Source organism: Amblyraja radiata, chromosome 1 (genome assembly GCF_010909765.2).
Source record: "Amblyraja radiata isolate CabotCenter1 chromosome 1, sAmbRad1.1.pri, whole genome shotgun sequence".
NCBI lineage: Eukaryota > Metazoa > Chordata > Chondrichthyes > Rajiformes > Rajidae > Amblyraja > Amblyraja radiata.
The window spans coordinates 158,943,094-158,957,911 of record NC_045956.1 but is presented as its reverse complement, the minus strand read 5'-3'; the positions used below and the strand labels follow the sequence as shown (position 1 = coordinate 158,957,911).

At 40.8% G+C, this 14,818-nt stretch overlaps 1 protein-coding gene across 1 annotated transcript in view; it reads right to left on the bottom strand.

Moving 5' to 3' along the window:
- The window catches only part of myo5b (myosin VB), a 229,768-nt gene that overhangs the window by 21,831 nt on the left and 193,119 nt on the right, over positions 1–14,818 (bottom strand). The window contains exons 24-31 of the mRNA XM_033033539.1: positions 13,810–13,903; positions 13,131–13,279; positions 9,944–10,063; positions 8,878–9,015; positions 7,184–7,249; positions 6,818–7,057; positions 4,724–4,821; positions 1,526–1,724 (exon numbers count right to left, since the gene is read on the bottom strand). Coding sequence (XP_032889430.1) covers positions 1,526–1,724; positions 4,724–4,821; positions 6,818–7,057; positions 7,184–7,249; positions 8,878–9,015; positions 9,944–10,063; positions 13,131–13,279; positions 13,810–13,903 — 1,104 coding nt within the window. The remainder of the gene's footprint in view (positions 1–1,525; positions 1,725–4,723; positions 4,822–6,817; positions 7,058–7,183; positions 7,250–8,877; positions 9,016–9,943; positions 10,064–13,130; positions 13,280–13,809; positions 13,904–14,818) is intronic.

The following is a 14,818-nucleotide window of genomic DNA, read 5'->3' as shown; positions in this document are numbered from 1 at the left end:
CGGGACAGGTTTTAACATCGCCCGGGGGGTATCGCCTCAGCGCAGAAGGAGAAGAGGAGGGAAGAGACTGGAGACCTAAGACTTTTGCCTCCATCACAGTGAGGAGATGTTGGGTGGACTCACTGTGGTGGATGTTAATATGCGTTTATTGTTGTTTTTTATTGTATTGTATTGTATGTATGACTGCTTCAATTTCGTTCAGACTTCGGTCTGAATGACAATAAAGGCTATCTAATCTAATCTAATCTAATCTAATGTACTTATATCATTCATCACCTCATGGGCAAATACATATTGTCTGGTGCAGGTCTAGATAGTCGTTAGGAAATGGAGTTTATGACAGACAAAATCATCATAATTCCCTACTTCTGCTCATCCACAAACAGATAACAGACAGACAGCCTGACAAAAGGGAAAAATTACGGGATCATGAGGAGGTGATAGTGAGACGGAATGTGTCGTAGCATTCAAAGATCAAGTCAGCTACCCCTCCCACTGGTCAGGCAGAAGGTACAGAAGATACAGGCCCTTTGGCCCATTGAGTCCATGTCGACCAGCAACCACCCCGTACATGGTGATACCCCGTCCCCAAATTTGAGGAAGGACATTCTTGCTATTGAGGGAGTGCAGCGTAGGTTTACAAGGTTAATTCCCGGGATGGCGGGACTGTCATATGCTGAGAGAATGGAGCGGCTGGGCTTGTACACTCTGGAGTTTAGAAGGATGAGAGGGTATCTTATTGAAACATATAAGATTGTTAAAGGTTTGGACACGCTAGAGGCAGGAAACATGTTCCCGATGTTGGGGGAGTCCAGAACCAGGGGCCACAGTTTAAGAATAAGGGGTAAGCCATTTAGAACGAAGACGAGGGAACACTTTTTCTCACAGAGAGTGGTGAGTCTGTGGAATTCTCTGCCTCAGAGGGCGGTGGAGGCCGGTTATTTGGATACTTTCAAGAGAGAGCTAGATAGGGCTCTTAAAGATAGCAGAGTCAGGGGATATGGGGAGAAGGCAGGAACGGGGCACTGATTGTGGATGATCAGCCATGATCACATTGAATGGCGGTGCTGGCTCGAAGGGCCGAATGCCCTACTCCTGCACCTATTGTCTATTGTCTATACACTATCCTATGCACTAGGGACAATTTACAATTTTATTGAAGCCAATTAACCTACAAACCCTCAAAAAGGTGGTTGGAGAGTGGGAGGAAACTGGAGCATCCGGAGAAAACTCACGCGTTCACAGAGAAAATTTACAAACTTTGTACAGACAGCACCCATAGTCAGGTTTGATCCAGGTCTCTGCCCCTGTAAGGCAGCAACTCTACCGCTACACCACCGTGCAGCCCCAAAGCTGAAGTCCATTTGCTATTCCTTGGGCCAACTTCCCGTCTGATCTAGATCCTGTTGTAAACTTAGTTGTCCTTCCTCACTGTCAACTATCCAATTTTGGTGTCACCAGAAAATTTATTAATAATAACAACTGCATTGTCATTCAAATTATTGGTAGAGAATAATAATCTTACCAGATTCTCATTGGTGAGGCGGGTGATCTCCTGTTGTACGTTATACTCAATGCGTGCATCTGGAGACATCTGTAGCGTATGTGTGAGGATCTGTTGCTGTTTTTCCATCTCCTCTTTTATAGCCTCAATCTGTGCCCGCATTCTTTCTACCTCTTCCTCGTGTTGCTTGATCTGGGCCTGCAACTGTGCCTCCAGCAGCCTGTGGAGCAATAACATCGTACAAAAATATCAACGGGGTAGGCTGGTTCATATTTTTTAGTTCTTAAGATAATACCAATACCATTAAAATGAAATGATTAGTCTTTTATTACAGTGCATTCTTGAACTACAGACAGTACTCATGGTTACTGTTCATATCGCAGGATTTTATAGCAAATTCAAAACATATAGGTTAACTATGCCTATGTTAAAGTAAGGCTGAATGATTTAATCAGCTCAGTGCTGTAAATAGGGCAAACAGCAATTTTCTATTAGAGTAATGCCCCTGTCCCACTTAGGAACCCTGAACGGAAACCTCTGGAGACTTTGCGCCCCGCCCAAGGTTTCCGTGCGGTTCACGGAGGTTCCCGGAGGTTTTTGTCAGTCTCCCTACCTGCTTCCACTACCTGCAACCTCCAGCAACCATCTGCAACCTCCGGGAACCGCACGGAAACTTTGGGTGGGGCGCAAAGTCTCCAGAGGTTTCCGTTCAGGTTATCCTAAGTGGGACAGGGGCATTACCGACTACAGAGACAGCAAATAATTGAGATGCAATTAAAAATATGACCTCACATTTCTGCACTATACACCATACCCCTGTGAATATAACAATAATGTGTTCAGATCACACTTATTCATCAGAAGGAAGAACTAATGACAACTCCATCCCTTCCTCTTCAGAGACACTGACGGCAACAGGGAAGCTGCTCAGAGTCTGTCTTGGATCGGTCAAGTATACTGCAGGAGCCATCTTGAATATGGTTGCACGACAAATAATACTTTTCTAAATAAATAGATGTTTGAAATTCTATAATTACTCAAAGCATTAAACTTTGTGATTCAATGGTTTCACAAAGGTATATTCCACCTAATACTCATCAAATTTCTTTTTCCAAAAAAATTCCAAAAGCTGTTCAACGTGTAATGTTCAAATTGCAGTAGCTTGCCCAAACATGTTTTTGCGCAAATCCCAATACAAATTGTATCAATGCATAATTGTTTTGCAATGTTTATCTTGGCCAACACCAATTCTGCACATGTACTTTACCTATATCACAACATAATGTTCTCTTCCTTTACTGAATCTAAAGTAGTCCCTCACAAAGATCTGTACTTACAAATGTAGCCTTTGGCAAATTATAGATTTAATGAACTATTGCACGCTCAATACTATTGTGAACCTTAACCTTTGTTTTATTGAAGGACCCAATTGCTAAAGACGATCGCCCAGTCACAGACAAAACATTATTAGATCAAGTTATTTCTGTACAATTGCCTGAATGTGTATCTGCCTGATCTAATCTCTGCTGAAACCCTCATCAATACCTTTACTAAGCCAATCATGGAGACTTTAATGTATTCCTAGTCAGGTTACCACTTTTTATAAACTTGTCAACATTTAAAACTCATGCCCTAATGCATGCCAGCCTCTTTTCTTCTGCACCTTTCTGTTTTTTGGTCTGAATTGGTTCTGGTCCAGCAAATACTTTGAATTTAAAGTTGGCTGTGATGCTTTGAAATCTCCCTGTGGTCTTGCCTCCCACTATCTCTGGAATCTGTCTCAAACTATATTTTGTGCAACACTAATCTTAAAATGTTCCCCTCAGTAAGCTATGCTTATCTACTGGACATTCCTGTGTATAGTCTGACTTTAAGTGCTATTTTCTCATCCTCTTGTGAAATATGTTTTATTATCTTAAAAACACCATGCAAATATCAATAGTTGCCGTTCCACACAACAACAAAAAATCTTAACATGTTTTACAGATATTCAGAACAAAGGCAAGCAAAGATTTGACCTGGCAACTTCCTTCAGGCCTTGATATGCCAGGCCAAGTTCTCCATCTTCATTGAGGTAACGCCAGTCCTCAGCCTGGCTGCAAGTGTATGACAGGTGAAAGGAAGCAAGAACGGAAAGAAAGAGAAAGGAGCAAAAGTGTCATTCAGAAAGAGCAAACCCAACGAGTAAGAATAATTACCGACATTTTGGACGTGAGGTATAATAACTGAGTACCCCAGAAATTAAAGGCAATGAAAGACAAATGGCAGGTCTCACTCAAACAGCTATTATAAAGTTTAGAGAACAGTTACATTGTGCTAATCTGTCCTATGCCCATACTTGTCTTGCAAGATGATGTATTGTCCAAGTATGTGTACATGCAGTATTATTAAGGAGGAGATCAAGTACATGAAGTTAAATACTTATCAAAAGCAATTTCAGTTCAAGTAATTCATGATTCAGAATACAGCAAAGAATTACTCCAAACTACCCACCTACTAAAGTTGTAATTCAGCCAAACTCAGAAAGGTGAGATTTCTTTTGTCACAGCTGATATTATAAATTAGAGAACATTTCAACAAAGTCAGGTAATTCTTCATCTGTGCAGTCACAGTTAGTTACATTATTTTAATAAGAAAATTACTAGATTTAACAGATTCCTCTCAAGAATAGTCACCTTTTCTAACACTATTTAAAAATTCCTTTACCATCCCCATCAGTGGTTTAATGAAAATATTTGATTTGGATGGCACAGTTAGCTAATTTCCCTTGAGGTACTGGTAGTAGTAATAGAAGTACTACAGTTGCCATACGTTTGTTCAAGAGGAAAACAAAATCAGTATTTATTTATGACGCTGATTGCTATCCAGTGAGCTGGGTTGAAGTGAACATGTAAATAAGGTTTTTTATGTGTTATGAGATGTCTTGTAAAATTGAATGTGAACTGGTTCCAAGATCTGAGATCCACTTTAATTAACATTGGGAAAGCAGATCATCATTTGTTCCATCAATTTGGACTTAATTCATTCCTGAAGCTAGTGAGTAGAGAATAAATCTATTCCACGCTAGATCATGCTTTAGATAAATTCCCTAAAAATGATTTATTTTGCGATAAAATGTATAGATTTATAGAGACATGCCCATAAAATGGGTAAAACAATGAGCCTTCACAGGAAATAATATTATGCTGGGGAGATAATTTGTAGGTAAAACAAGCTTACCTATTTGTTTCACAAACACCATTGTATGCCTCAATGGCATCATCATTATCTGTGTTTTCATCACTTTTTTTCCACTCATATTTCTCAGTCACGTTATCCTGCAATGTGAAAAGCAAATTACTTAACCGACATGTCCAAATGGAATTTCTAATTCAACAAAAATATGAGTTCGGAGGGATACCAGAGAAATCCCTGTACAGATCAATTAAACCCATAAGTTGCAGACAGTAAAGAGCCTGTCCCACTTGCATGCGATTGCGGAGATCGCGTGATGTTCGCGTGTGACGTCATTTACGCATATAAATCAAATCAGCTGGGCAGAAGGCGGGCCGACTGAATTTGGGCGTCGGGCGGCGACGTCATCACGCAACGCCACATGCTAGGCGTACGCGGTCAAGACGCTGCGTACGCCGTCAAGACGCTGCCTACGGTGTCACGACGCTGCATACTCCGCAATGCGCCAGGCCGTTGGCGTGCGAAGATTTTGGTCACTGCAGGAATTTTAGTTATTCCCTTTATGTATCCGTACTTGGCTCGATATCTATGGATGGCTCGAATGTAATCATGTATTGTCTTTCCGCTGACCGGATAGCACGCAACAATAGCTTTTCACTGTACAATGGTACACGTGACAATAAACTAAACTAAAGACATTTCTGAATTTACACCCCCAAAGGCAATCAAGTAAAACTACAAAATATCTCCAGTGTTGAATATTGGTCTGATCTCTTAAGTCAATTCAGTCCTCTTCTCACTCACCACAACGTAGAGTATCGAGGTGCAGTGAAAAGCTTTGTTTTGCATGAAACATAGAAAATAGGTGCAGGATTAGGCCATTCGGCCTTTTGGGCCAGAACCGCTATTCAATAGGAAAATGGCTGATCATCCAAAATCAGTACCCCATTCCTGTTTTCTCTCTATACCCCTTGATTCTGTTAGCCCTAAGAGCTATATATCACTCTCTCTTGAAAACGTCAAGTGAATTGGCCTCCATTGCCCTCAATGGCAGAGAATTCCACAAATTCACAACTCTCTGGGTGAAATAGTTTTTCCTCATCTCAGTCCTAAATGGCCTCCCCCTTATTTTTAAACTGTGGTTCTGGACTCCCCCAACATTGGAAACATTTTTTCTGCATTTAGCCTGTCCAATCCTTTAAGAATGTTATATGTTTCTCTAAGGTCCCCTCTCATCCTTCTAAATTCCAGTGAATACAAGCCCAGTCGATTCATTCTTTCATCATGATGTCAGTCCCGCCATCCCGGGAATTAACCTGGTGAACCTATGCTACACTCCCTCGAAATGAAATAATGACCTTCCTCAAATTAGTTCAAAATTGCACACAATACTCCAGGTGCAGTCTCACCAGGGCCCTCCTTGCTCCTAAACTCAAATTCTCTTGCAATGAACACCAACTTGCCATTAGCTTTCTTCACTGCCTGCTGTACCTGCATGCTTACTTTTCTGTGACTGATGTACAAGCATACCCATGTCTCGTTGCACCTCCCCTTTTCCTAATCTGACACCATTCAGATAATAATCTGCCTTCCTGTTCTTGCCAACAAAGTGGATAACCTCACGTTTATCCACATTATACTGCATCTGCCATGCATCTGCCCACTCACTCAACCAAGTCACCCTGCAGCCTCATAGCATCCTCCTCGCAGCTCACACTGCCACCCAGCTTTGTGTCAACCGCAAACTTGGAGATGTTACATTTAATTTCCTCATCTAAATCGTTAATATATATTTTGTAATATTGCTGCACCCCCCCAGTTACTGCCTGTCATTCTGAAAAGGGCCCCTTAATCCCTACTCTTTGCTTCCTGTCTGCCAACCAGTTCCCTACCCATGCTATTCAATCAGATCAGATAATAGAATACATAAGTACACATGTCAAACTCAAGTACAATAGGATGGAGCAAAGGAGAGTATGCAGAGTGCAGAATGTAGTTCTCGGCATTGTGGTGCTAAGGTTCCACAGACAAAGTCAATGTCAGTGATGGGAGCGAGGTGAATTACCCTGGCTTATGAAAGGACTGTTCAGAAACCCGATAGCAGAGGGGAACAAGCTGTTCTTCAGTAAGCAACATTACCGTGCTTTTGGCCTCCTCCTTCTGCTGAGCAGCTTTGACTATTTGTGTTCGGAGCATGAGGACCTCCTCCTTGCGCACCTCCAGCTCCTCATTGGCCTCCTTCAGCTGATGGAGAAGTATATTGTACGTATTTTCTGACTCATTAGTTGGGTCGTCCATAGTTGCCTTCTCTGCTATAGCTTTTCTCAGTTCATTGAGTTCATTCTTTAGCTTTTTGATTTCAGATTCCAACTCGTGTCTCTGTAAAACGATAAGGGATTGGGAAAATGTTTGTGCAATAAATTGCTTCAATTGCCGTTTACCATTTCACTAATGCATTCAATCACATTGCTCTGTGAGTGCTATCCCAATTGAGTCAGTTCATACCTTTAAGCTGTCATAGGCCATTTCCGCTGCTTGATCGTTGTCCGGAATGCTGTTGTACTCATTTGGCTTTGTGGGAAGAAAGTACATTTGTCATCACATATTGACAGAATGAAAAATAATGCTCAAATCAGAAAAAAAGTCACTATTTCTCTATTCACTATTCTCTGTCACTTCACTATTTCTCCCTGTTTTATCCCGTTAGTTTAAGGTAAAATCCCACAGATTCCTCTGCTTCAATCCAAGGAAGTGATAATTATTTATAATTGGCCATAAGCAGATCATCGACATGTTTTGATGATGACTTGGTGCAGCTGACATGGATACCTCCCATATCAATTACCTACACCACTAGGACGACAACTAGCATCCAGTCCCTATATATAGCCCAGACAAAGTTAATTGTAGCCTCTCTGTAGTTGGGCCAATTGAAATTTGGCAGCTCTATACTGATCAGAGATTAAATTTAAAAAAATGTGCAGTGCCTAATTTCACCAGGAAAATTTCATCAAATAACCAAGAGAAAATAATAGGTGAATAAAGAAGATATCATTGCATTGAGCCATAGATTCATGCAGCATGGAAACAGGCTGTTTCGCCCAACCTCCATGCCAACCAAGATGACCCATCTACGGTAATCCCACCTGCCTGCATTTGTCCCATATCCCTCTGAAACGTTCTAATCCATATACTAGTCCAAATGTCATTTAAATGTCATTATAGAACCTACCTCAACTGTTTCCCCTAGCAGTTCATTCCATATACCCATCATCATCTGTGTAAAAAAGCTGCCCCGATAAGTTCTTGTTGAATCTTTCCCCTCTCAGCTTAAACCTATGTGCTCTGATTCTTGAAATAAACCCAGAGTATTCACCCTATCTATTCCCTTTACTTGCGGTAGCCTTTTTTCTCCCTGTTTATTATGACTGTCTACTTTTGCCGTAAGAATATTCAAAGACAATGCCTTCTGAGGAAGAGGCTGACAGTATAATTTAACACTCTATCCTTCTTCAGGTTGCTGCGTATAATGAAAAGCTCCCTAATGACAGATTACTGCCATGAACTTCCAATAGAAGACCTTCTCCCCCCACACCTGTCAATGCCAACAGTCTCTCCTGATGGAGTGGATGCCAAATCAATGGATATTTTTAAGTACAATTTTTAAATTCTTGGTTACTATGATTATTTGATTACAGGGGTTATGGGGAGAAGGCAGGAGAATGCGTTTGAGAGGGAAAGATAGATCGGCCATGAATGAATGGTGGAGTAGACTTGATGGACCAAATTCTGCTTCTACAACTTATGAACATATAAGGTTCCACGGACAATGATACAACCTCACCAATGCCAACTGTGATGTTGGGTGGTAGCTTTTTGAATAATTTGACGTAATTGGAAAGGGAATCTATGAGACCAGTTTCATCTGACAAGGATGTGTGATGAGGCTAAGATAAGTGCACAAACGATAAACTGAAGCAAGATAGAACAGGAACCAAATTCAAAAGCTTCTTGGTTTGTTTAGCACCTTTTTAGATCAAACAAATTAACTTATTCAATTCCAGTTATAATTATAATGATTTTTTTTAAACTGTAGAGAGCAAGTGGGTACTTGAAGCTAGCATTGTGAAGTTTTATGCTTTTTATATTCTCACACAAGACTGCATACAATTTATTTTAGTTTTCTTTTATTACCATACCATCTTTTTGGTTTCCAGTGCTTCCTTCTGCTCCAACTCTGCGCGTAACGACTTTCTTTCTTGTTCCAGTTCCCGCACCCGCTTCTGCAGTTTCAGGAATATGGTCATATCCATGGCAGCATTCTCCAAGCCAGCTTCCTGTGAAGAAAGCAGGGTGCGAAATTCACTGAATATGGCCTGCTCAAAATGATTTGTGTTCAACAGAACTGATATGCAAGAAAATACTTCATATATATGCATTAAAACAATATCGTGGAACATCTATTAAACATTTTTGTATGCAACGTCACGAGAGGCTACGATGCCAGATCATGGGAAACAATAGATGAATATGTAGAAGTGTGTAGAAGGGAGGTGCAGATGCTGGTTTATACCAAAGATAGACATAAAGTGCTGGAGTAACTCAGCGGGTCAGGCAGCATCTCTGTAGAAAAAGGATGGGTGACGTTCCGGGTTGGAACCCTTCTTCAGACTTAGAAGGGTCCCGACCTGAAATGTCACTCATCCTTTTCCTCCAAAGATGCTGCCTGACCCGCTGAGTTAAACAAAAGATGAAGTTGGATTAATTGGATGGCTCATTCAAAGAGCTGGCACGAGCGTATTGGGATATGTGATTTCATGATTTTTTAAAAAAGCTGCAGGAGTAAGTTGTTGTTGGAGCTTTTTCAATTTGCTCAATTTGAAATTTTTGTGATGTGGAAGTTAAGAGTGTGACGTGGAAGTTAAGAAGTGGGTGGCATGGTGGCGCAGAGGTAGAGTTGCTGCCTTACAGCGCCAGAGACCAGGGTTTAATCCTGACCCCTGGTGCTGTCTGTACGGAGTTCTCCCCGTGTCCTGCGTGGGTTTTCTCCAGAATCTCCGGTTTCCTCCCACACTCCAATGGCTTACAGGTTTGTAGGTTAATTGGCTTGGTATAATTGTAAATTGTCCCTAGTGTTTGTAGGTGTGCAAGTGTATGGGAATCGCTGATCGGCGTGGAGTCAGTGGGCTGAAGGGCCTGTTTCCGCACTATATCTCTAAACTAAACTAAGGTACATAATTTGAAATCAGCCAAGTAGTCACTCACCTCCACCAGTTGTATTGCATCCTCTGTATCCCCAATTTCAGAAGTTGAGATGGAAGGATAGTTAGAATCAGATTCAAGACTGCTCTGATTGGAGGGGTTTCTCCGATGGCCTGGAGTTTGCTAAAATAGTTTTTTTTAATTGTTGAGGAGTTAGTAAATTGAATGAATGAATAGTTTACAAGACTATTATTTGCAAGACAGTAATTGCAAGACAGAACAATATTATCAAAGTAATAATGTAACATTTTGATTTCCAGCATATTAGAGTACTACCACAACAAACAATGCATCTTTGAATCATGCTTTCAGTGAGAGGACTCATAATCCATATAATGCGGTAGGTGAATGTATCGCATTTAGTTCCTCAGTTGTATGGCTAGGTATTCTCAAAGAGAACAATTAGAACAATTCATCTATTTGTATTCATTCACTAAATATGTGTATCTTGGGTAGGATTGTTAATCATTGCCAACACATCAATGCCGTCAAAAATTGTTGGAATCATACTAATGACAATCGAATAAATGACAATTAAACACTCGAATGGCATGGGGTTACAAACTCACGAGCTCCAGGATTTTGACACCCCTGTCCACCTGATCTGTCATTTTCAGGGGACCATGCACCTGTACTTCCAGATATCTCTGTTCTACAACACCCTCCAGTGCTCTACCATTTACTGTGCTTGACCTGTAAATGGGAAGAGGTTAAGAGGAGAAAGAAGGGAGTATATGCTCCCCAGAGGGTAGTTGGAATGCACTGTCTGAGAGGGTGGAGAAGACAAGTTCATAGAAACATAGAAAATAGGTGCAGGAGGAGGCCATTCAGCCCTTCGAGCCAGCACCGCCATTCATTGTGATCATGGCTGATCATCCCCAATCAATAACCCGTGTCTGCCTTCCCCCATATCCCTTGACTCCACTAGCCCCTAGAGCTCTATCTAACTCTTTCTTAAATCCATCCAGTGATTTGGCCTCCACTGCCCTCTGTGGCAGGGAAATAGAATTCTCTCACAATATTTAAGTATCTGGTATTCACCAGGCATAGAAAGCTATGGACCAAGTGCTGATTGGTGGAATTAATTTAGATAGATATTCAATGGGTTAGTTTCTGAGATGTACAACTTTATGGATATTATAAATTGCAAGATGTAGCATAGCTTGATTCACCAATTTCCATTCCCGATGAACATAAAATTATTTTCATTCATCTTCCTTACTCCTTTCAAATTGGTCGATTGTTGTTGACCATCGAGTTCGATTATGTCAGTTATGCAATCACGGTGCATTACAGCCGACTATTGGATTCCCTGAATATGAAACCTGTTATTTAATTTCCTGAAATTTCCTGACTGTTTTTACTCTGCTTGCAGGATACAATATTTACTTGAGCTGAAATACAGAGTAAAAGCAGTCAACTCCCTCTCATCCATTATTAGATGCAGTAAATGTAATTTTATGGCCACACGATCGATGACTAAAATTGCTCATTTCTTATTTGTTTAGTTTAGTTAATTGTCACATGAACTGAGGTACAGTGAAACGTTTTTTTAGTGTGTACTATCTAGTCAGCGGAAAGACAATACATGATTACAAATGAGCAGTCCATAGTTTGTTTTATTTGTTTTAAGGCTGCTGGAAGCTGACAAGCCCCAATATTCATTTGCTATTCTCCAGGTACGAACACCCATTCAAAACTACTGGGATCCTTTCCCCCACATTTTGAGTAAAACTCCAAAAATCCAGTATCCATTTTTTTCCAGATATCCCGATGGTATACCCCAAATACTTCCAGGCAGTTGATAGAACTGTTCGGTGAACTTTTGTAACTTTGTCAGTGCCAAAACATGGTTTCACTTGTGGACTGCCCAGGTGAGACCTGCTACGTAATTTTACCGGGTTGTATGAAAAAAAAAACCCCACTTCACTGTGTCTAGATATGTGTGACAATAAAGTATAATTGAATCATCATATAATTGAATCATTGGCTCCAAATCTGTTTCACCCATTAGAGCAGAACGTGAGCTGGGGTTTAGAATAGAATAGAATAGTTTCTTTATTGTCATTGTAACATGAACCATGTACAACGAAATTGTAGTAAATTTCGAGTGCAAGTGGATGCATGGCTGGGGCTGGGTACTATACTGTGGCCAATGTGTGTAGCTGAGGTCAAGTTGGGAACACTGGAACAGTTGGGGGTCAAGAACAAGCCAAATCATACCAGCTAAAATTTACTGGGTTCTATTTCTTTAATTCCCTTTAAAAATCAAGTGAGCTCAATTTCCCACCCACTAAGCTGAATGAGGTCACTGAAAATCCTGCTATCTTACCATGTAACATGTTTAACTAAAGTGAAAAGACGGTATGGTGGGTCATTAATAAGAGTAACTTCCAATAGTCCATAAAATGTGCTAGTCCAGTATTACCAAAGACACGAAGGTGCTCAATTATCAGAATTTTAATTCTAGTCAGGCCTTGATAAAATAATTGAATTCCAAATGTTTGAATTCCTGGATGCTCTTGGAAGCAGCAGTTGTTTGGTAGATTGGATGTTGCATCCTGCACCTCTGCTGGCCAATAACTATGACTTAAATGCTCATATTTGCACGTTGCAATGAATCTTCTGTCTATTCTCCTGTGAATTCCCATCAACTGGCCTAGAACAAATGTCCACCATGAGGCATCTCATGTGAGACCCTTCAAATTGCCATAGAGATGAAAGTTTGCCCCAATAGCAGGAAAATTGTTCCGATGTCAGGTGAGTCCAGAACGAGGGATCACAGTTTAAGAATAAGGGGTTGGCCATTTAGGACTGAGATGAAGAAAAAGTTTTTTACCCAGAGAGTTGTGAATCTGTGGAATTCTCTGCCACAGAAGGCAGTGGATGTTTTCAAGAGAGAGTTAGATATAGCTCTTAGGGCTAATGGAATCAAGGGATATGGGGAGAAAGCAGGAACGGGGTAGTGATTTTGGATGATCAGCCATGATCATAAAGAATGGCGGTGCTGGCTCGAAGGACTGAATGGCCTCCTCCTGCACCTATTTTCTATGTTTTTTTTGTTAATTCTGGGTTATTCCTAGTGTGTTTGCACTGGAGGAATTGGAAATATACACAGAACCACTCAGACGTATACATACTGACACAAATATACTGTTTAAAAAGTGATTGTAAAAGTTTAGAGAAACACCTTAACTAATGTCATCTCCTCCCGCAGATTGTCATATCGCTGCTCCAGGCGGGAATACTCTTTCAAGAGGTTTTGATATCGAGAGCGTTCTTCATCTATCTCCTTCTTTGACTGCTCATTTTCCTTTGCTATCTTCTCTGAGAACTTTTCTGTAGATACAGTGCAATCCTGTTTTAGACAATGGGTTGAGGCAGAACAAAACCTGTCTAATCAGATTCACCTGGTTCTTATTTTATTGTGATTCACGTTTAAAAGAAATACTCCAGTTGGTGCTACTTGGGAAGAGAAAGTAACCCTTACAGCTCCTCGGACCTGTTGTGCCATCCATTGGGGTTTTCAGGTTGCATAAGGTGTAGACATATTACACGCAAATATGGTGGTACAAACAAGCGACAATTTAGCAACGTAAGAAATTGCTTACAGCACTAAAAAAAATGTTATTTCAGTGCTCATTAAGATAAAGAATGAAAGTGCTGAGGAATGGAAAGACAGTTTTAAAAGCAAAATTATACAGTTTTAGAAGTTTTAATCAGGTAAAGAAAGTCATCCCATTTTTGTCAGATTCTACACTATGATTTTAGTTCTGGCACATTTCTTCTTTAGGATGTCACTTTCACAACCAGTGCTCTTACAGTGAGAAAACAGAGGTATATGGTGCCACCACAATACTTCATCTCACCTGCTACATTGTTGGATTCACTCTTGATGCGCTGGTTCAGTTCCTCCTTTTCATGTTTCAGTAGTGTGTTCTCCTTCTCCAGCTCCAGCACATGCTGACAGGAGAAAAATAAAGTAACATATTACTAATTACTCAGCCCGATTTTTATTGTTACCTGCATTTCTTAAAGGTGTTGCTTAGTGCTGTGATGTCCATAAACATTTGCATTCTGTGAATTTTGCAGGGGTTTTAATAATGAGTGGTAGTACGCCAAGAAAAGCATGGATCGTGTTGCACCAAGCCAAATGACCAGCACTGTTGGTTGGCAAAGATCAGCATTTTCACCATGTTTTAACATGCAGGAACAAGCCCGTCTGATGAATGAACTTTATCCTCCACACAAGCCCATTCCCATTCTATTAACATTGTCAGGCCTTTTCAACATGTCTTTATATTTCTTTTCTTCTCATGCAGTTATCTGGCTTCCTATTTTGCATAATATATGCTTCAACTGTGAGGAGGATGCTATGAGGATGCAGGGTGACTTGGACAGGTTGGGTGAGTGGGCAGACGCATGGCAGATGCAGTTTAATGTGGATAAATGTGAGGTTATCCACTGGTGGCAAAACCAAGAAGGTAGATTATTACCTAAATGGTGTCGTTGGGAAAAAGGGAAGTACAACGAGATCTGGGGGTCTTTGTTCATCAGTCACTGAAAGTAAGCATGCAGGGACAGCAGGCAGTGAACAAAGCTAATGGCATGTTGGCCTTCATAACACGAGGAGTTGAGTATAGGAGCAAAGTGGTCCTGTAGTTGTATAGGGCCCAAGTAAGACCACACCGTGCGTATTGTGTGCAGTTTTGGTCTCCAAATTTGAGGAAGGTCATTCTTGCTATTGAGGGAGTGCAGCATAGGTTCACAAGGTTAATTCCCGGAATGGCGGGACTGTCTTATGTTGATAGAATGGAGCGGCTGGGCTTGTATACTCTGGAATTTAGAAGGATGAGAGGATATCTTATTGAAACATAT